General features: G+C 38.6%; 1 protein-coding gene across 1 annotated transcript in view; it reads right to left on the minus strand.

Annotated features, from left to right (window-relative positions):
* Positions 1 to 514: 514 nt before the first annotated feature.
* The window catches only part of SLC35F2 (solute carrier family 35 member F2), a 73,399-nt gene continuing 50,318 nt past the window's right edge, over positions 515 to 23,595 (minus strand). Inside the window, exons 4-8 of the mRNA XM_020996174.2 lie at positions 20,664 to 20,823; positions 18,734 to 18,890; positions 17,108 to 17,160; positions 13,176 to 13,330; positions 515 to 1,816 (exon numbers count right to left, since the gene is read on the minus strand). Of these exons, the coding sequence (XP_020851833.1) occupies positions 1,631 to 1,816; positions 13,176 to 13,330; positions 17,108 to 17,160; positions 18,734 to 18,890; positions 20,664 to 20,823 (711 nt within the window). The 3' untranslated portion in view covers positions 515 to 1,630. The remainder of the gene's footprint in view (positions 1,817 to 13,175; positions 13,331 to 17,107; positions 17,161 to 18,733; positions 18,891 to 20,663; positions 20,824 to 23,595) is intronic.

A 23,595-nucleotide genomic window follows, 5' to 3' on the forward strand; every position in this document is an offset into this window, starting at 1 on the left:
GACAAGAATAGTATGAGATGATAAAAAATGGCCAGGATGCAACCTGTACCAGAAAAGGATATACTCATGCAGAAGAGATCCCAGATCCATCAAAGTGGCAAAATAAAAAACCTGAGAATTAATGATCACATCCTTAAGAGAAATCATGTAAACCATATTGTGGCAAATTAAAATGGCAATCTGTGTTGGTTACCAAGAACTTTCAATGAAATATTGTAATTGAGACACCCTTACATTTTGTAAATTAAGTGAAAAACCAATTTCCATAACTCAAAATATTGAAAACCTTTTCATTTCTCCCAAATAATCTCCAAATCAATTTTGATTTCTCTTGTTACATGAAATAGTGCTTCTATTTAAATATACCTCACTTCATAAAGTAGATGTATTCTTGGGAGGGCAGAGGACAGAGTGCAAAAATAAAATTTTAGAAATTGTATTATATTTTAAATGTAACAGGGGATCATGCTATCCCAAAGGAATCCAACAATGAATTATTTTGTGGAATAAAGCATCATTTTATAACGTAATTTATTGTTCAGTCATGTCCAGCTCTTTGTGATCCCATAGAGCACAGTGTCCATAGGGTTTTCTTGGCAAAGATACTGGAGTGGTTTGCCATTTCCTTCTCCAACGGATTAAGGCAAACAGAGGTTAAGTGACTTGCCCAGAGTCACACAGCTAGTAAGTGTCCAAGGTCGGTTTTGAACCCAGGTCTTGCTGACTCCAGGCCCAGAGCTCTATCCATTAAGCCATCTCACTGCCTCCTATAATGTAAATACTTGCCCTTTTATTTGTTTATTTTAAACATTAAAGTTTTTGCATACTGGGTTTGCTTAAAGTGGAACACATTATTAGTTGGTTTTATGATAATTGCAAGTAGTAGTAATAATACATATATCTTTCATAAATAAAAAAAAATTTACAGCACATTATAAATATTTGGTAATGTCTTAACCTCTGTTTTTACAATAGTCAAAGAGAGCCAGGCTTCCCTGAATCAATACAGTATCTAGTTCAGTAAAAGGTATGGTCAGGATCTGTCAACTATACCCCATATATTACCCTTTCCAATCAAGTGCATTCATTTACCTACTCTTACTTGTGGGCACTAGATAACCCATCCTAGAAATAGATGGGGTTTTTTGCAAGAAATATATAAGAAGCCTCTAGGTAAGGGAGAAATCGGACTAGTTTGGACAGCCCAACTGGACCTGACCTCAGCTCTAATCTTGACCTCTAATTTACAGCTTGCTCCTAAGTTGCTTCCAAAAAGCATCCTTTATTCTTCATTTCTAGCCTCATGCCAGCTCTCTCAGATCCAACTCCCTGCCACCTACCATCCTGACACTGACAGCTTTTGATTATCATACGTATTCTGTCATGTTCTGAACACTCAATTCTGCTATGTATTAGTCGTCATTTCTATTTTTTTTAGAAAATGTTTTCTATTTCTTATACAATTCTATACAACATATACAGACATTGACACAATGTTCACATTTTGACAAATTCATTGATATTTCAGAGTGTTGCTTCCAACAGTGAGTGAGTTTCCATTTACACCAGAAGGCAACACCCAGTTTATCTGGTAGTTATCCAGAGTCCATTTGCACCACAGCTTCTTTGGCTACATGGCTGCAGGGCTAACTTCCTGGCTGTTCTCTTCAATCTTTAGTCCCAGATTATCAAACCCAAAGCTGGTCAGTTGTGGCACGCTGCTTTCAGGTGGCTCCACATTTCGAGTAGGGACAGAACAATATAAGATGAAGCCCAACATGATGACACCGAAGGAGAGAATGTAGAGCCCTGAAAACTGAGGGGAAGAAGAAGACATTAGGTTTCTGACCGCATCATTGTCAACAATCATGGGGGTCACTGTGACACTGAGGATAAAGCATTGCACATAAAGACAGAAGATCCAAGTTCAAATTCTACCTCAAACACTTACTAGCTGGGTGACGCTGGACACATCAGGTTAAGACCTATTTTTATCTCAGATTCCTAATCTGAACAATGGAGTTAATAAGAACACCATCCTATGGGGTGGTTGTGAAGATGAAAATAAGGTGATATGTGTGAAAAATGCTTTGTTAAACTTAAACTGATATATAATTATGACTTATTAAACACACTTTTCCACGTGGCCTTTTGCCAAAGTATCACTTCACCCAAACTTTTCTTTTAGCACTTCTGGATTTGCAGAGCACTTTAGTTCTATGATTTCACACGAGTTTCACAACATTCTATAAGGTGAGTACTACAAGTTTTATTATCCCCATTTTACAGATTAGGAAACTGAGAATCAGACAGATGAACTGACTGGCCCACGGTCACACAGTTCATAAATAGCAAGAGGCAGGAATTTCATCCAGGTCTCTCCTGGCTCCCACTATACTCAACTGCCTAATGTGATACAGAACATCCTAGTGTTCACTGATGAACTCATAAGCTGCAGGAACAGTATGTGGCAAATTTACTATGCATTTTTATGTATCAGAGATTTAGACTTCAAAGGGTTCAAAGGTCACTTTGTCCACTCCCCTCGATTTACAGACAAGAAAACTGAGGCCCAGAAAGGTTAAATGAGTTGCTGAAGGTCAAATAGATCATAAGTGGCAAAGCTGGGATTTGAACTAATGTCCTCTGACTTCAGAATCCAGAACTTTTTCCTATGCGCCCCACTGCCTACATAGAATCTAACTTGAAGTAGAAATGCTACATTTTCGGAAAATGTCTACCCCAATCCAGAAACAACCATGTTTGTAAAGAGATGACCCTTTAAAACAGAACAAATGCAATACCAGAATAGGCCCCAAGAAATCCAGCCCAATTCAAATCTAGGTTCCTAAGGTGGCTTGAGGTGGACAGAACATAGTGTCTTTTGATATTTTATGAGATAGGAGATTCTGAGCCTTATTTAGTCTCTTTAAATGGCCCAATATTTGTTTGTTTTTTCACTACTCCCTCCCTTAAAAAAAACAAAAACAAAAGGCAGATGTACAAAAGTGCCCAGCAATAAGGAAAATTATCAATGTCAACAATGAATAATGTCATTTCAATCATGTCCAACTCTTCATGACCTCATTTGGGGTTACCTTGGCGAAGATACTAGAGTGGTGTGTCATTTCCTTCTCCAGCTTATTTTACAGATGAGGGAACTGAGGCAAACAAGTGAATTGCCCAGGGTTACACAGTTACTAAGTGTCTGAGGCCAAATTTCAATTCAGTTCTTTCTGACTTCAAGCCAGCATTGTATCCACTGTGCCATCTAGCTGCCCTAAAGAGTCCTTTACGTATGTCTTAATTTTTTTCTTCTATATTCCCCTCTATCTTTTATCTACCGTGTTTTTAATGCATATAGAAGCATAATTATTTCAAGTCTGTGCTTGCATATGTCCATTTTGGACATTTCTTTCCAAAGCTCTTTTTCTTCCCTTTTTCCCACTTTCCTTGGCTCTATTTCACTGTTGAGGATTGTAGACTCACCAAATGTTACAATTTACTCCACCTAGTGACTGTCTTTATAATAGGTCTCTTGCAATGGATTTCCAAAGGAGAATCAGAATTAGAAAAACTAAAGGCCTTGCTATGCTGCTAAAACAACCAACTTGTTTTTTGATTGTATGAACATTGAAGTGTCTTTCTTCTTTTGAATAAAGTATAGACACTCCCAGCTTTTTTCCCCCAACTATTTCTTCTCTACCACTAAAACAAACAGGTGATTATGAGCAAGTACTTTCCCTCACTCCCTGCAGAAGTGGAAGACTATGGGTGTGGAACACTGCATATACAGGCTTTTTCAATATGTTGGCTAGGTTTATCAAATTAATTTTTTTTCTCTTTTTTATAAGGTATGACTCTAAAGGACTAGGAAGAAGAAGGAGACGTTGAGGTGATTTAAAAACAAAAAATAATCAAAATTGACATAGAAACCTGGAGAGAGTGACACAGTATGGATAGGTGTAGATAGGTTATGTTCTTCATCAGTGATGGGAAACCCATATGAATGAGATAATAAATTCATTGGAGTATTGGAGAATAATTTTAAAATTGCTGTACAAGTTTAGAAGCATATGTTTCCCTCAAGAATGTTTTGAAACAGGGGTTGGCAAAATAGTACTTGGGCCATATCCAGCCTGTTTTTGTTCAGCTGGTGACCTAAGAATGTATTTTACATTTTTAAATACAATAAAACTTTATTTAAAAATATAAAAACCCTCTTAGCTTATGCTGTTGCTGTCAGTCACTTCAGTCTTGTCTGACTTTGTGACCCCATTTGGAGTTTTCTTGGCAAAGATACTGGAGTAGCTTGCCATTTCTTTCTCCAGCTCATTTTACAGATGAGGAAACTGAGGCAAACAGGGTTGAGTGACCATGGTCACACAACTAGTAAGTGTCTGAGGCCAGAGTTGAATTCAGGAAAATGAGCATTTCTGACTCTAGGCCTGGCACTCTACTGGGCCACCTAGCTCCCCTCTTAGCTCATAAGCGATACAAAAACAGGCAGTATTTGCCAATACCTGTTTTAAAACAAAGACAAAATTTTTCTGTTTCACCTCTGTTTAGAAAGAAAAGAGAAAGTACTCTCCTACTCATATGGAAAAGTACTGTGATCTGTTCAGGAAACTGATCCCACACCCAACATGGAAGCATGATGGAGCTGTGGGAGGAGGGCTTCAATTATCTGGCCACCTACCAGAACTCTCTCTGATCGAAGCCAGAGATGCTAAGACATTCGTGACTTGCCTTGATAATTTTTAACAAGGAAAAAACTATATTCTGCATCTGATTCTCAGCACCAGGTAGGCACTGGTCATTGAGTTGGAAATGATGAGAACTTTGTGAGGAAGTGATCATTCCAGCTTGGAGTTTGTGATGCAAGGAGAGGAAAGCTAGAAACAAACTTAGGCTTTTGGAAAGGGAATTCCAAAGTGTTCAGAGGAAGGACAGGTAGGATTCCATGGGTTAAAATGCTATAGAGAAAGTAAGCTGAGGAGATATAGGAAAGAAGCTCTTAAGAAATTATTAAGACAAAAAGAGAAACAATTATAATGAAGAAGAGACCAACATGAGTGTACAGGAATCTCATCAACCAACTTAGATTTTTTTTAAAGAATGTTCAGAAAAATAGAAAAAAGGACAGGGAATAGAGATAAGTATGGGATCTGTGATTCACTGGCTTAGGGAATTTATAGATGAGGAAACTCCCACTATAATTGGAAATTGGCACCTTCTTTGCAAGGTTCAGTGAGGTCTAACTGATTGAAGAAGATTTGCCTAGAGAACTGATAAATTAAATGACTTGCCCAGGGTCATACCAGTATGTGTCAAAGATGGGACTTGAACCCAGGTCCAAGGCTGGGCATGACATTCTCCTAGTAGGTAAACTTCAGAATGAGCTGAGGGTAGTTTGAAAAGCTACAGATATGAAAAAGATTTGGTTTTTTAAAATTTATATTGGGATAAAAGAAGAGGGCTAAAAAAAAAATAGGAATATTATTTGGGATAAAAGAGACTCTGGTAATGACCACAAAAAAGAAGGAAGAGATTTGCTCTCTTTTTTTTCCTGCCAAGGAGAATGAGCTTTGGACTAGAAATAATAGAGAGAAAAATGGACCAAGGTAAATAAGGAGATAAGTCAGTCAGTCAGTAAGAAAGCACCTATAAGTTCTGTATGAGTTCAAGCCACCTGGCCCAAAAGAACTAAAACTTCAGGTCCTAAGAGAAATGGCCAATGTGATTGCTGACTGAGTCACTACTGGATCTTCAAAAGCTCATGAAGAATAAGGGGCATGAGAGGTAGAGCAGGACTGAAGAAATTTTCTTTAATTTTTTAGAAGGTAAGACAATGAAGTCTTCCAACCAGAGGCCAGTGAGCTTAACTTTGACTCCTGGCAAAATTCTATAACATATGACTGAAATGACAGCTAATAAGCATGTAGAAAGAAAATAATATTCACAAAGAGCCTACCTAGCTTCATCAATCAATTAATCAATAGATATTTATTAAATGCCTGCATGCCAGACACTATTTTTTAAAACAGATTTACAAGACAAATATATCAGTGTAATTCTATGGCTATGGCTAACCTAACTTTTAGCACCTCATTAAGTAAACCCTCTTACACTATTCTTATGGAAAATATAGCTAGATATGGACGAGACCATAGGACAATTAGATGGATTCAGTACTAGTCAAATGACCTCACTCAGAAGTCATCATTACTAGTATCAACTTGGAAGAAGTCTCTAGTGCAGTGCCACAGGAATATCTGGTTGATCTTGTGTCATTTAACATTTATATCAATGATTTAAGTAAGAGCATACATCAAACACTTATCACATTTCTGGACCACAGAGCTGGGAGAAATAGCTGACACGTTGGCTAAGGAAGTCAGAATTCAGAAAGATCTTGACAGGCTAGAACACTGAGCCAAACTGAATAAGATGAAATGAACAGGGAGAAATGAAGGGAAATATGATCGAAATCAAACAAATCATGACAACATAAAGTGAACAGACTGAACAGACTTGTTCCCCCGATCCTGGAATATGAAAACTTCAGAATGCCTGTTCTACTGAACATGGGTTATCCCAAAATAATTGATCTCTTATATAACTGTACTTATACAAAATAGATCATCTTCACTTTTTCAGTCAGCAAATCTCAGTCACCCAAAATGCAGACATAATTCCCTAAGGGAGTTAAAACACCTCCACAGAACTTGTTTTGAATCCTAATTATCCAATTTTGGCAATGGAAACTTTACAGCACCACTCTTAGACAATAAAAACTGAACTGTGTAGCCATGGGCCTGATTTAATATGTCACATGGAATTTCTTGTGAACATAATAAATTATAATTCAATAGATTATTATGCTATAAAGCAGCAATAAACATGATTTTCAGCTTTGGAACATTCGTTATCAGTTATGAGATAACAGCCAGTTAAGTCAAATATATATCTTGTTACTGTCAGGTTTTAAGCCTCTTAAGCAGTCTGTTCTAACAATCTACTCACCTCAGGGGTCAGTCCTTCAACTAAGAACATGACCCGCTTCAAGGAAGAGCACTCATTGAAAGATGTTTTCTTGTATGGATAGACAGCAGCAATCTCCACTCAAGCCCTGCTCTGATCCTCCATCATGGCACAAAGGTAGCCCTGAGTTCTTAAAAGCCATGCCATTGGAGCACTTGTCTTGACGGACCCAGCCAAGGTCATCGATAGACTACGTGCCCATCATCTGAGAACCAGCTTACCTAAATCTGGAGATGTTCAGCAGCAGCGGGGTCACTGGGAAACAGCAACCAACAAAGACTAAAGACTATGGGAAACAGGTGGGGGGTGGGGGGGTATTGGCAGGGGTGGGAGCCGGAGTGGCAACTTGCAATTATAGAGACTGGATCCACCCTGATTCTACTACAAAATCACAAATTCTTGAAATGTGAGACGGCTTCAAAAGGACAAAGACACAACACTGAATCACCTCTGCTACCAACGGCTCGTTATCAAGTGAAATTTCTGCGGCAGTCAAATGGTTGTGGTTGTCAGCCAGCAAACTTTTTTATTACCTTTGTGCGTGTACCATTGTGAATAAGACATCATGGGGGAGGAGGAGGAGGGGAAAAACTATGATTTCTTCATTTTTGTTTTACATCCCTAGTAACTAACACAGAGGCAGGCATATTTCAAGAACAAAGGACAAACGACGACCTCAATGAGTAGTGGCAGGAGCTGCCCCATAGGGACCCAACTGGAATTGGCTACTTAGGGCAACACAACTCCTTCCTTCCTTCTTTCTTTTTTAAATTAATTTTATTTTTAGTTTTCAACACTCACTTCCACAAGATTTTGAGTTCCAAATTTTCTTCCTTTCTCTCCCCTCTCCCCACACCAAGATAGCATGCATTCTGAGTACCCCTTCCCCAATCTGCCCTCCCTTCTATCACCAACCCCCACTTCTCTTATCCCCTTCCCCTTCTATTTTCCTATAAGGCAGGATAGATTTCTATACCCCACTGCCTGTATATCTTATTTCCCAGTTGCCTGTAAAAACAATTTTTAACACTTGTTTTTAAAATTTTGGGTTCCAAATTCTCTCCTTTCCTCTCTCCCCACCCACACTCATTGAGAAGGCAAGCAACTTGATACAGATTATACATGTGTAGTCATGCAAAACATGCAAAACATTTCCATAAGTCATGTTGTTGAAAAACTAACTATATTTCCCTCCATCCTATCCCTCCACCCCGATTTCTTCTGTTCTTTCCTTTGACCCTGTCCCTCCTCAAAAGTGTTTGCTTCTGATTACCCCTTCCCCCAATCTCCCCTCCCTTCTATCATGCCCTCCCTCTCTTATCCGCTTCTCCCTATTTTCCTGTAGGGTAAGACAGATTTCCATACCCAATTGAATGTGTATGTTATTCCCTCCTTAAGCCAAATCCAACGAAAGTAAGATTCACTCATTCCCTCTCACCTTCCCCCACTTCCCCTCCACTATAAAAGTCTGTTTTCTTGTCTGTTTTATGTGAGATAATTTACCCCATTCTACCTCTCCCTTTCTCCTTCTCCCTCTCTCATTCCTTAATTTTATTTTTTAGATATCATCCCTTCATCTTCAACTCACTCTGTGCCTATATATATATATATGTATGTATATGCATACATATACACATACATTTTATATATACACATACATTTTCTATATACACATATACATACATATACATTATATATATACATATACACATATATACATTATATATATACACATATACATATATAACATATATATATACACACACACACACACACACACACACACACACACACACACACACACATATATATCCCCCCCAACTACCCTAATACTGAGAAAGGTCTCATGACTTACAAATATCATTTTCCTTGTAGGAATGTAAACAGTTCTATTTTAATAAGTCCCTTTTGATTTCTCTTTCCTGTTTACCTTTTCATGCTTCTCTTGAGCCTTGTATTTGAAAGTCAAATTTTCTATTCAGCTCTGGTCTTTTCATCAAGAATGCTTGAAAGTCCTCTATTTCACTGAATGACTGTTTTTTCCCCTGAAGGATTATATTCAAGTTTTGCTGGGTAGGTGATTCTTGGTTGTAATCTTAGCTCCTTTGACCTGTGGAATATCATATTCCAAGCCCTTTGATCCCTTAATGTAGAAGCTGCTAAATCTTGTGTTATCCTGATTGTGATTCCACAACCCTTGAATTGTTTCTTTCTGGCTGCTTGCAATGTTTTCTCCTTGACCTGGGAACTCTGGAATTTGGCTATAATATTCCTAGGAGTTTTCCTTTGGGGATCTCTTTCAGGAGGTGATTGGTGAATTCTTTCAATTTCTATTTTACCTTCTGGTTCTAGAATATCAGGGCAGTTCTCCTTAATAATTTCTTGAAAGATGATATCTAGGCTCCTTTTTTGATCATGGCTTTCAGGTAGTCCAATAATTTTTAAATTATCTCTCCTGGATCTATTTTCCAGGTCAGTTGTTTTTCCAGTGAGATATTTTATACTCTCTTCTATTTTTTTATTCTTTTGGTTTTGTTTTATAATTTCTTGACTTTCCATAAAGTCATTAGTTTCCATTTGCTCCATTCTAATTTTTAAGGAATTATTTTCGGGGCAGCTAGGTGGTGCAGTGGATAGAGCACGGCCCTGAAGTCAGGAGGACCTGAGTTCAAATCCGGCCTCAGACCAAACACCTGACACTAGCTCTGTGACCTTGGGCAAGTCACTTAACCTAACTGCCTAAGAAAAAAAGGGGGTGGGGTGGGGATTATTTTCCTCAGTGAGCTTTTGGACTTCCTTTTCTATTTGACCAATTCTGCTTTTTAAGGCATTCTTCTCCTCATTGCCTTTTTGAACCTCTTTTGACATTTGGATTAGGCTATTTTTTAAGGTGTTATTTTCAGTATTTTTTGGGTCTCCTTTAGCAAGCTGATGACTAGTTTTTCATGATTTTCTTGTATTACTCTCATTTCTCTTCCCAATTTTTCCTCTACTTCTCTTACTTACTTTTCAAAATCCTTTTCTGAACTCTTCCATGGCCTGAGACCAATTCATATTTTTCTTGGAGGCTTTGGATGTAGGAGCTTTAACTTTGTTGTCTTCTTCTGGTTGTATGTTTTGATCTTCTCTGTCACCAAAGTAAGATTCTATGGTCAGACTTTTTTTTTTTTGCGCTGTTTGCTCATGTTCCCCAGCCAATTACTTTACTTTTAAACTCTTTGTTAAGGTAGGGGTCTGCTTCCAGTGTGGAGGATGTGCTGTCCCAAGCCTCAGGGCTTTTGTGCAGCTGTTTTCAGAGAAACTTCTAGGGATCTGTAAATTCCAGTTCTTCCAAGGTGGCCCAATCAAACGCAAAATGTTCACTCCTTTCCTGGCCTGTGCTCTGGTCTATTAGTGACCACAAACACTCTTTTCTGTCTTGGAACCACACCAATGCTTCTCCTCACCCTAGGACCACCACCCAGGACATAACTCAGATCCAAGCATGGGCAAAGCAAGAGAATCCTCCCTCAGTACCAGCAAAGAGATCCCTGCAATCCCCCTCTGATCAGCTGCTTAATTCCCCCACCATCTGTGGGCCACCACTCCAGGGCTACACCAGAACTGGGATCTGAGCCACACTCCTCTCTCGCCCAGGTCTGACAGAACTTACCAACTGACCTTCTAAGTTGTTTTTGGCATTTGTGGGTTGAGAAGGCTAGAAACTGCTCCAGCTGTTAGTGATTCAGTCCCCTAAGGCCTGCTCCAGATTCAGTAAGGCCCAGTCTTTGCCTGCATAGCCCAGGCTGAATTGCACTCCTCTCCCATCCTGGTGCAACAGACCTTTCTCATCAACCATCCAGGTCGTCTTGGGCTGGAAATTTGTTTCACTCCATCTTTTTGTGGGTCCTGTTCCTCTAGAATTTGTTTAGAGCCATTTTTTACAGGTATTTGGAGGAGTTTGAGGGAGAACTCCAGCAAGTCACTGCTTTTACTCTGCCATCTTGGCTCCACCCTCTCTTTCTTTATTTTTCTTCCTTCTTTCTTTCTTCGTTTTGTTCTTTGTCTCTCTTTTTCTTTCTTTCTTTCTTTCTTTTCTATTTTCTTTCCTTTCTTTTCCCTTCCCTTCCCTCTGTCCACATAGGGTATATGACACCCTTACCTGCGGGTGCTCTGCCCAAAGGAATGTAAATTTTGATTGATGAAACCTCCAAGGTACCTTGGGGTTTACTGGCCAGACTTTTTTCTTAAAGACCATGCCTTAAACCCAAATCACTCTGGCTCTCATGGATTGGCCAACAATAGGTCCCAGCCCAAGCACCACTTAGTGATCACCGTTTGGGCCCTAACTGGCTATGAGTGAATGTAAATAGCAATTGTTTCTGTTTTGGCCAGAAACCCAGAGATCTTCCCCTCCTATACTGATTCTTTCTTTTGACTAGGTAAAAGAGGTCATTCTCTGCCTCATTTCTTACCTAGCTTTAATGACTGAATAGATTTTGCCTCAGTCAAACTAAGAGCTGTTAAAGACCTTAGCTTAAAAGGGCCCAAGGTCTCCCACTGCATCCAGGGCCATCTCCAGTCATCCTAATCTGTATCTTGCCACTGGACTCAAATGGCTCTGGAGGGAGAAAGTGAGACTGATGACTTTGCACAGCCCTCCCTCAATTAAATCCAAACTCACCTGCAAGTAATGGCATCACCTCCCTGACCTTATGATCCTCTTCAAGAAGGAAAGAAAAACAACAACAACAACAGCCAGGCACATAATAGATGCTAAAAGAAATTCTTGTTGACAGATCAATATGTGAAACTCCCAGTGTGGACACCCTCTCTTCTGACATATATTGCAACTGTCACTGTCTCATATTAGACAGCTGACATGAGGCACTGAGAGGTTAAGTAATTTGCCCATGGTCACACAGTCAATATGTGTCAGAGGCAGACCTTGACCCCAAGTCATCCTGACTCCAATCACTGACTCTATCCACTTCAACACTCTGCACCCTGCTCACTCAGCACCATAAGGGGATACAAAAAAAATAGTTTCTAAGGTTTCTAAGGAGTCTGCAATCTAGCTGACCAACTTGGCAAAGGCAAAAAAAGTTATATCTTGTTTTTTTCCCCTCATATATGATACTTTAACATGACTGATGTTAAACTCTCATTTTTTACTATCTGATATAACAGAAAAACAATAGGACTGGGTGACAGAAAACTTGGGTCTTCTCAAATGTGTGCCCTTGGGCAAGTCACTTTTACCTCTCTTTCATTATCTCAAAAATGAGAAAAGTGAACGAGACAATCTCTAAAATTACTCACTACTCAAAAATTCTATCACTATGTTAATAGGAGAATTAACACCAGAAATGGAATTATTCTAACTGCTGTCAGTGTACAAAACCATAAATATGTCTGTCTCCCCACGTTTCCCATCCTATACTTTCCGTGCTCTGGTTTGTGAGCAGAGGGCATGGAAGGTTAATTGGAAGGGGACAGAATAATAGGATCTAAGACTCGCAAAGGCCCAACTATCTTATCATGCACAGCTCTTAGCATCTTGGCTCCATTCCTGCTTACACAAATTTAGCCTCTCCAGAAGTCATTGCCCTGTAGCCATGGCCTCCTCTGCCAAGCAAATTGGCTATGCTTCATTAATCTGAAAGTGCTTCACTGGAGTACTTTCAAGTTCTGTGCAGAGTTCTCTAATTAGAAAACAGCAATAAGGGGAGCAAAGAGGGGGAACTCCTGACCTGCCAAGGGCCATTACCCAAAGCTCATTTCTTGGAGGTGATGAGATTTTATTTCAAGTCTGAATTCTTGAAAAAGAAAACACCCTTAATCTAGATTTGTGCCAAGACAAAACTCTGTGGGAAGTATGCCAAGTATATATCAGGTCTACTTGATTATCGTTGTTATTTAATCACTTTCAGTGACCCTATTTAGAGTTTTCTTGACAAAGATACTGGAGTGGTTCACCATTTCCTTCTCCAGCTCATTTTACAGACGAGGAAACTGAGGCAAACAGAGTGAAGTGATTTGCCCAGGGTCACACAGCTAGTAAGTATCTGAGGCCAGATTTGAACTCAGAAAAATGAGTCTTCCTGACTCCAGGCCCAACACCCTATCCACTGCATCACTTAGCTGCTTACCTTATATCCAAAAAGAAAGAGTCCAAAGAAAAGACTGTAGAGATCAGCAGTCAGGATGCCCAGGTTGACTGAGGTGGCACTCGTGGCTTTGATGACCATTGGCATGAAGCTATACAGACAGAACATACAGAGGGCAAAAGCCACAAATAGCAGGGCTGCAAAATAAAAAAAAAATCACAGGTGGGAAATAATTCCATTTAGCAAACTTGGCAAATATTTATTAGGGATGAACTACATACAGCATTAGCCCGTTTGATGAGTAAGATTTTAAAAAAAACAAACAAACTTAGATAGGCCACAGTGCATACATAATCTGGTAGGAAATATGGCGCACACACACAAAAACTGGGCTAAAAAGTAATATAAAATGAGTGCATATAACAGAGGTGAAGGCAGGGTTGTGTGAGACAGGGTCGGGGAAGGGTGTTTTAGTGTCTGGAAGCCATGTTCAAGGTACACATACTTTGGTAGCACATATCAACATTCTTCCCTAGTAATATCCAGTCAGTAAAGTGAGAAAAACCAAGCTTTCCAAGGAGGGAAAAAAGACGAACATATTTCTAGTTCAGGGGTTAGAAATTTCTGGGAAGAAGCCAAATGAGGGGGTTGAAATAGATTATCTCTAAGGTGCCTTTGAGCTTTAAAATTCATTTCTAGGACAGTTAGCTCAGACTCGGGCAGGGGGTTGTTTATTCTCCCCAGCTCAAATGAGAAGAAATCTGCTGCCTTTCTCTGCCTTTCCAAGTCAGCAGAGCAAAGCTTTCTAATTATTTGGCTCGTTATTTTACTCGAAAGTCAGAGGTCACTTAACGTTTTCATTAACAGAAAGTTACTAAATGCTTAACAAGGGCCTAGTCTGCAGCAGTTGCCCTTTTCCAAAGGTGATGAGTATTCCCAAATGGGTCTCCAAACCTGAGATTTACCTATCTACAAATACTATTTGTTGATGAAGCTCTAGAGCACATTCAGATTCTAGAAAAGGGACTGAACTAGATGACACTGAAGACCCTTCCCAATCAACAAGTTCTATGATTGAACAGGATTTGATATTTACTTTTCTTTTGCACGTGCTATTTCCATTCCTCAATAAAATGTAAGCTGGTTAAGGCCAGGGACTTTTTCATTTCTATTTTTGTATTCCCAATGCCTGATATTGTTGTTGTTCAGTTTTGTCTGCTCTTTGTGACCCCATTTAAGGTTTTCTCAGCAAAGTTAAGGGAGTGTTTTGCCATTTCCTTCTCCAGCTCATTTTGCAGATGAGAAAACTGAGGCAAACAAGGTTAAATGACTTGCCCAGAGCCACAGAGCTTGTAAGCATCTGAGATCAGATTTTAACTCAGTAAGATGAGTCTTGCTGAATTCAGGCCTTGATACTCTATCCACTATGCCACCTATTTGCCCCATACCTGACATAGTTACTGTTTAATAACTGCTTTTTGAATGAATGAGGAAAGTATATTGTGAATCTTAAAGTACTGAATAAATGTGAGTTGTCACTTTGGTACAGACCTGCAATTTCATTGGTATGAGAAGCTCCATGTGAGAAAAACTCTACCAATGCAGGTTGGCCACCTTTTTTGCCACTTTTGGTCTTCAAGAGTTGCCTGAGGCGTTGAAAGGGCAGGTGGCTTACTCAGGGTCACCCAGCCAATATATATCCAATGGCAAGAACTGAACGCACATCTTCCTGACTTTGAGGATGGTTTTCTGTCAACTATGCTATGCCACTGTTGTGATTATTATAAACTGTAATGACTTCCTTTTTTTGGTTCCTGATGGGCTCAATTTTGTATCACCTGGCTCTGAATCAAGGATGTCAAAGGGGTTGAATAAATTCAAGGTCCCTTATCTCTGCTGTATGCTGCTAAAGAGGTATATGAGGCCAATATACTGTGATAGAGCAGGAGATGTTGAAAGGACAGTGATCCACGCTAGTCTTAATAAAGGACATAAGGGGTAACAACTCTCTGCAAGAAATTTTTTTTACCTAAATTATGCAGATTCTGCAGGTGCATTGCTTTGAAATTCATCACTACAGATAACTTCTCAATAACAATTTAGATTGTCAGAAATGAATTGTCCAACCACACATCACGGTAATATCTTTTTCCCCCCTAGGCAATGGGGTTAAGTAACTTGCCTAGAGTCACACAGCTAGCAAGTGTCAAGTGTCTGAGGCCACATTTGAACTCAGGTCCAACAAGATCTGAGTTCAAATACTGCCTCTGACACTACTTGCATGACTACAGGCAAATCACTTCATCTCCTCAGTTTCTTTATCTGTAAATTGGGGATAATAATACTATAGTACCTCTCTCACAAGATGATTATGAAGATCAAAGGAGAGCATATATTTAAAGTACTTTGCAAAGTTTAAAGTAGCAGGTAAATTTTGGTTATTATCACAAGAGGATTAGTTGAATTCAATCCAATCCAACAAGCATTTATGCAGTACCTACCATGTGCAAGGCACTGTGCTGGGACCATGGATACAAAGATAAAACCAAAGAAGACTCTTTGCCCTCAAGGAGCTTACATTCAGGAATTCAGCATGTAAACAGATAGAATATATACTATAATTTGGAAGAAGGAGCAAGAATTAGGATTAAAGAAGGAGAAGCATTTGAAAACTTTTCACCAGTCTTTACAAAATCCCGGGGTGTCCAGTAGACAATGCCATGGTAGTCAATCCTGAGGTTTCCTTGGACCACTGCCAACCAATACCCATAGAAACCAACTCCATTTGTTTTAACCAGGTGGGATGTTCTAGCTTTTATTCAGGGCCAGACAAGATTAACCTTTGGTCACACTCAGCCATTTTAAGTCAGGGGAATGCCAGGATTAAAGAAGACTTCTCATATGAGATGGCACATGAGCTGAGTTTTGAAGGAACCTAGGGATTCTAAGAGATGGAACTGGGTGGGGAGGGGGGAAGGCATTACAGGCATATGGAAGAAATGGAACATATCTAGACGAGAAAAACATACTTGGGTGAGATATGACAGCTACTTTCGAAGAGCCATCGTACAGAAGAGAGATTACATTTATGCTACTTGACCTTCAAGGATAGAGTTTACAGGAAGGCAAATTGTGGCTCCTTAGAAAACTTCTCAACAATTACGGTTGTCTGAATCAGAGAGGCGCTACCTTGTGAAACGGTGAGTTTCCCATCACAGATCATCTTCAAGTGAACACGGAATAACTGCTTGTTAGGGATACTGTGGAGGGAATTCATGATTTGAATAGGGGGTGAATAAGACTTCTCTGAAGTCCCTTCCAAACCTAAGAATTCTCTAAGCTTTCCCTTACTTGTCTCACAGTGATGTAAGCTTTAAATCTGGTCTTAAATTGTCTTTGGTAGTTTTCTTGGGGTGTCATCATATATATTAACACCTGAGGATGTGGAGGAGAGGAGGAACATTACATTTTTCATGATTAAACACAGATTTCTCAAGTCAATACTTAACAAAGACAGGGATAAGGAAAGTGAAGACTTTACAAAGGTCTCGGTGACCTGGGCATTACTCTGACATAAATGTGGCTGACTGTGATCAAAGGTTAATCTTGTCTGGTCCTGAAGCTAAAACATCCCACTTGGTTTTACTGTTAATCAGGGTGTCAATCAGCAAGGGTCCAAGGAAACCTGAGGATTAGCTACCACGGCATTGTCTATTGAACACTCAACCTGCATGACTGGTAGAATGATGGAACACCGGAAAACACAGAGAAATTCTGAAGTGGGGTGGGATTGAGGTAAAGGTTCTGTACAAGTTCCACTTGAGACACCTATAGGGACATCCCACTGGAAAATCCAATATGCAACTAGTGATTCAGAATTACAATTCAGCACACAGATTAGGGCTGGAAATATAGATTCTAATGAGATAAATGAAAGAATCATAATTGAAAGGTACTATCATTCATAAACATACCAATTTTCCAGTTCCAATGAATGTCAACAATATCTTGATATTCTATAAGTACCCTGAAGAACAGTTAAAAAACAAAAAGTTAGAATGTAAATTTCATAGATTACTTTTAATACCTACTTTGTATATACTTTAGGTAAGGGATTATCATCTTATATGAGAATCTGTATATCTCTTATGTATTTTACTCCTATTAACAAGGAATTTCTTAAGACTATACAATAATTAGATATAACAAAGACAGCAGAGGAAATTAAAATGGGTTCCTAAAGAACTTAACTTTCACTCTCTTATATTTTATAATAGTAGATTTAATTCTAAAGAGGCAGAAAAAGCACACTTTGTCTTCCCTCTCAAAGTCTGCTGATGAAATGTTGTGTCCTAGAAATGATTAATAGAAGCAAGGCTCCATTATATACACCATTATAGAATTAGAGGCAGGAGCCCTAAAGACCCGTACATTTCTTTTTACATATAATTAATTTATTTTGACCTCATACATTTCAACAAACAAAGGAAAGTACAAGCCATATTTCAATATTCCTATAAGAGACAAAGATAGGCAATGATACCAAACGAGCTTAAGAGAATCCAAACAGCATGAAGGTAAGCTATAATTAGATACAAAAAGTAAAAAAACAAAGTAAATAGAGATTCAGACAAATCCAAAAGGGGACACAGAGCAAGTTATCTTTGTTGATTCATTTGATCTCAATTTGTTAAGATGCATAGTATAATTTTGGTAATTTTCTCTATTTGATTATTATTATTATTATTATCAATCATAATAGCTAATATTTATATGGGAAAATAGGTAGCACAGCAGATAGAGTATGTGGCCTGGAATGAGGAAGATTCATTTTCCTGAGTTCAAATCTGGCCTTAGACATTTACTAGCTGTGTGAACCTGGGCAAGTCATTTAATCCTGTTTACCTCAGTTTCCGCATGTGTAAAATGAACTGGAGAAGGAAATGGCAAACCACTCCAGTATCTTTGCCAAGAAAACCCCAAATGGGGTCACAAAGAGTCAGCCACAACTGAAACAACTGACCAACAACAATAATATTTGTGCAGCACTTTCAGGTTCATAAAGCACTTTACATATATTATCATGTTTATTCCTCAAAAAACCCAATGAGGTAGGGATATCTGTATTATCCTCATTTTACAGACAAGGAAACCGTGGCTGAGAAAAGTTAAGGGTCTTGCCCAGGATCACACAACTAGGAAGTATTTCAGGTAGGATTCAATCTCAGGTCTTCCTGACTCCAAGTCCATCTTGATTCTATCCATTATACCACCTAGCTTCCTCTTTAAGCTGTAAATAGCTTAAAATTAGGGTTTTAGCTAGAGATTTACCCCATGTTTAATTCAATTATTAATTAATTGGTGTTCCCTATAATTGTGGTTTTTATGCAAATGATTAACCAATTAGTCTCCCAAAATAAATTTTGACCGTTTTTGAGACCAAAACTGAAATAATTTTCTGAAAGCTCTATAGGATTATAAGCCAAATTAATTAATTTTCTCAATAGTTTCAAATCAATAAATATCATTTAGTAGTAGGACAGTCATCATGTGTACTGTATTTTCTTATCATAGTATAAAGGAAAACAACAGAACCTTACAGCTGGAGACCACTGATAAATGTCCCAAACAAGCCCACCATGCCTAGAAACTCTACTCGGCTCAGCTTTTTCACAATGTACTCCTCACACACATTAGAAACAGCATAGAGAGAAGCTCCAAGAAGAACTAAGATGTCACCAATCAACACATTGCTTCCTGTATGAGAAAAGGAAAAAAATTAATCCACAATAAAAGGATCCCCACTATCAGTATTTCTACTTCCCTTGGATAAATCCTGGGGCAGAACAGGAGAGTAGTGTGGGACAAGCTAGTTGCTTGCTGTTCATGGCCATGGCTAGGGATAAGGAATGGACTTGTGATTTTATTGGCCTAACTCCTAGACAGGCATACCTCGTGCCAGTGAAGGTCAGCAATTTAGAGTCTTGGAGAGTTTTCTGGGTCACTGAGAGGTTAAATTACTTACTCAGGGTCACATAACCAGTAAGGTCAGAGATAGGCCCAGAAAACCCAGGTTTTCTTGTCTCTAAGTCTGTTCTCTGTCCCCTGTGCCATGCTGCCCACCCACCACCACTGTGAATACCATTAGACACTCTGGAAGATGTATCTCAAGATTTTAAAGGTTGAAAGTCTATGGAATGTAAGACTGCAGCTTGAAGGATGATGCTATCTGTGGCGATCTGGCTATGAATTTTTTTTATATTTCTTCCTACCCTTAGACTTTCATTAGTCACCAGGAAGATGAGGCTCAATGTAGAATACCCAGGAGGGTCAGGTTTTCCAAAAATAATGGTGCTACCAAACATAGACAGACCGTGTCAGTTTCCAAAAATCACAGGGAAGGAAAGTATTTTTTCAATACTTCTCTCAGTTTTAACTCCAAGCAGATGTTGGGGGGCGGTGGGGCGTATAAGTAAAATGCATACTCTGCCTCAGTTTCATTTTTCACCTGAATTTTGAGACAATGGACAGTTTTTTATCTGCAATAAGATCTAAAGAGAGGTCACCCAGTGAATACATATTACCTTTTTTAAAAAAATTATTTATTTTTAATTTATGGAATAAAACAAGTATTTCCATGACATAGTATAATTAAAAAAAAGGTGATCACACATGAAACTGCAAATCTATTACATTCAACTTGCTATTCCTTTTAAATATATGATAGTTACTGTGTAGATTTCTTTTTCATATTATCTTTTAAAATAAAAAAATTCATAGCAAACGCAGAGTCTGCCATAGATACTCAGGAAATTAATTTAAATTTTGGAGCTTCAAGAAGAGGAGGGTTGGGGGTAGTGAAGTGGCGTAGTGGATACAGCAACGGCCCTGGATTCAGGAGGATCTGAGTTCAAATACGGCCTCAGACACATAACACTTACTAGCTATGTGACCCTGGGCAAGTCACTTACCCCCATTGCCTAGCTGAAAAAAAAAAAAGAGGAGGGTTAATACAAGCAAATGAAGGGAAATAATGAAGACTGTTCTTTCCCAAAGCAGGTAAGGAAAAATGTAACGTCAAAAAAGAGATAGAGGGACTATCTAAGGGCACCTAAACATTTAGAATTGTATAGAGCTAAGAAAAACTAGAAATCATCTTGTCCCAGCTCTGCATTATACAGATGAAAAAACTGAGGTTCAGAGGGATGGAGAGACCTGTCTAAGATCTCAGACGGCTAATGCCGTGTCTGGCATCCAGATCTCTTCATTCCCAGCCCAGGGGTTTTTCCACATTATCCTACTGACCATATTCCTTTGTTATTAAATTAAGGAAATTGTGTACTTCTCTCAACACTTTCCAAAAGCAGCTTCGCAATATAAACTAGGAGAAAATGAACTGGAAAACACAATTGTAAATTTACCCAAGGAGTCTATCTGGTGTCTGTGTGCCTTAATTATCATTATTTTAAGTTAAAATGTCTCCTAAAGTATCTATGAGGCAATGCCTCGGGCTGAGAAAGAAAATCTTACCTGAACTGTTATCTCTCCCAGCCGATATGTCAGCACCAACCATTGTCCCTACTCCCAAAAGACAGACAGCCACAGCAATATAATGGATCACTCTGTATCTTGCATGAAGAACAAACCACGAAAGGGCCATCAGAACTGGAATCCCAAAGCAGTCCAAAAGCTGTTCACATGGAGAGGAACAATCTGCTGTTAAACTAGCCTGGATCAGTGCTAGGGGAGTGATGAAATGGGTCTGATGCACAGAGGGCCAACACTAATCCATCAACTCACCCATCCCAACAGAATCCACAACAGCTAATGGTCCCATTCACTCTCTTCCATCCTACACTGATACTGGCAGGTTGATGATCAGAACAACTCATATTTCTATAGCCTTTCAGGGTTTTCTTTTTGAAGTTTTGTTGATGCCTTTTGTTTTTAAAGCATAATTATGTCCAGATAGGCTACCTTTACTGAGCTGGTGAGAGGCAGCTAGGTGGTACAGTGGATAGAGCTCTGCGCCTGGAGTTTGGAAGACTTTGGTTCAAACCCAACCTCAGGTTGGGCAAGTCATTTAACTTCTGTTTGCCTCCATTTCCTCAACTGAAAAATGGAGATAAGACTTACCTCCCAGGATTGTTGTGCAGATAAAATAAGAAAATATTTATAAAGCATTTCACCTGCTACTAACGCTCTGTGTTGATCTTGATCTTGATCAAGTCACTTAACCTCTGTTTGTCTCAGTTTTCTCAACTGTAAAATGAGGATAAGAATAGCACCTATCACACAGTGTGGTTATAAGGATCAAAAGAGATAATATTTGTAAAAGCACTGGCGCTGCACAAATGCTTATTCCCTTCCCTTTCGCCATTTAGCAAGCCTTTTCTTTTAATCAAGAAAAACGACTATGCAATGCCAAGTGACAGCGTGCATGGATAAGTTAAAATATCACCACAACTGCTGATTTTCCAAGGAAAGGGGGGGGAGATGCGTTAGGGTCTCTCCTCTGGTGCCAAGATTGGTCATTATAGATGGACAGAATTGATTTCATTTTTGCATTCTTTTCCTTTACGAATGCAGTAATCATTGTCTATGTCACTTTCCTGGTCCTGCTCACTCTCCTCTGCATCAGTTCACACAAGTATTCCCACATTTCTCTGAATTCCTCATATGCATCAGTTCTTGTGGTTCATGCTTCAAGGTTTTCAAGTACTTTCCTCACAACAACTCCAAAAAGTATATACTCTAAGAATTTTTTTTATTTTACTGAGGCACTGCTCATGATTACATAAGTTATTAATTATATCATCAGAGGTTTCTGAGGGAAAATTCAAATCTAGGTCTCCTGGCTGTGAGTCACAGAATCCTAGATATAGAGCTGAAAAACCATCTAGTCCATTCTTCTCATTTTAGAAGAGAAAACTGAGACCCAGAGAAGTTAAGTGATTTGTCCAAGGTCACAGAGTAATAAGCACCAGAGATGGTATTTAAAGCCAGGTCCTTTGACTCTAGAGCCAACGCTCTTTTTTTTCCCCCTTTTTTATTTTGGCAGGGAAAGGAGGTATGTGGATAGGATAGAGCAAACTTTAAAATAAAAATTTTTCTATGCTGAACTTAAAAAATCAACCAAAATGAACACTTCTATATACATAGCAGAATTTTTAAAAAAGGCATTGTACATGGAATTGCAAATTTCTATTATTTACAGCTTGCTTTTCTTAAATATATATTAAGTTCAACATGCTACTTCCAAAACTGTCTTCTTCGTGATTCTTTCCAGCTTCCTTTCAGTTCTCTTCTCTGCTTTTCAAAAACATGTTTTATTGACATTTTTATTTATTTGGGGAGACGGCAACCCTATCCCTAGTACCCTTCCCCCTCTTCCCAATCTCTACCCTCCTATTGAGAAAAAAGAAAACCAAAACCTTTGTAACAAATATGTATAGTCAAGAAAAATAAATTTCCACATACATAGTGTTTTTAAATATATGTCTTATTCTGTACCCTGATTCTATCACTTCTCTGTCAGGAAGTAGGTAGCTTCATCATCAATCCTCTGGAACCATGGTTGATTATTATAACAATCAAAGTACTTCAGTCTTTCAAAGTTGTTGTTTTTACAATGTTGGTGTTATTTTATAAATTATTCTCCTTCAATTCATTCTGATCCAGTTCATACATATCTTTTGAAGTTACCATACCTTTAATTATCTTTTATAGTGCAATAACAATCAACTATATTAATATACCATAATTTGTTTAGTCATTCCCTAATTGATGAACATCCTTTTTGTTTCCAGTTCTTTGCTATAATAGAGAAAGCTGCTATGAAAATGGTTGTACATAGGGTCCTTTTCCACTTTCTTTGATCTCTTTACAGCACAGGCCTAGTAGTGGTATCATAGTTTCAAATCACTTTCTAGAACGGCTAGACTAAGTCACCATTCCAAATTGGCTGAACCAATAATTCATTAGTGTGCCTATTTTCCCATAGCCCCTCCAACAACATGTCATTTCCATTTTTTTGGAATCTTTGCTACTCTGGTGGATGCGAAGTAGAACCTCAGATTTATTTTAACTTGCATTTCTCTAATTATTAGTGATTTGGAGCATTCTTTCACTGACAAAGAATCTCCCCCTCTCCCATCCCTCAATAATAATTAAATAGTTCAGGCATAATAATCCTTTGGTTGATATTGAAAGGAGTTATCTCTTTCACTGCCCCCAATTAAGCACTTTTGAACCAACCCACTGGAAAGGTCAATGTTGCTTAGCAATGATAACATGGGCAATGTAGCCTAGTGCTGACTTAGAAGAGGCACCTTTTATGTGTACTTTTACTTTCATTCCTGGGTCTTAGATATGCACTTATTTATGATTTACTTTTACATCTAGTTGTATGTCAATCTATGCTTATATTATATTCTTCTGTCTTTAAAAACTGAGAGTCTCA

This window comes from Phascolarctos cinereus, unplaced genomic scaffold (genome assembly GCF_003287225.1).
Source record: "Phascolarctos cinereus isolate Bilbo 61053 unplaced genomic scaffold, phaCin_HiC Scaffold_726;HRSCAF=1367, whole genome shotgun sequence".
Classification (NCBI taxonomy): Eukaryota; Metazoa; Chordata; class Mammalia; order Diprotodontia; family Phascolarctidae; genus Phascolarctos; species Phascolarctos cinereus.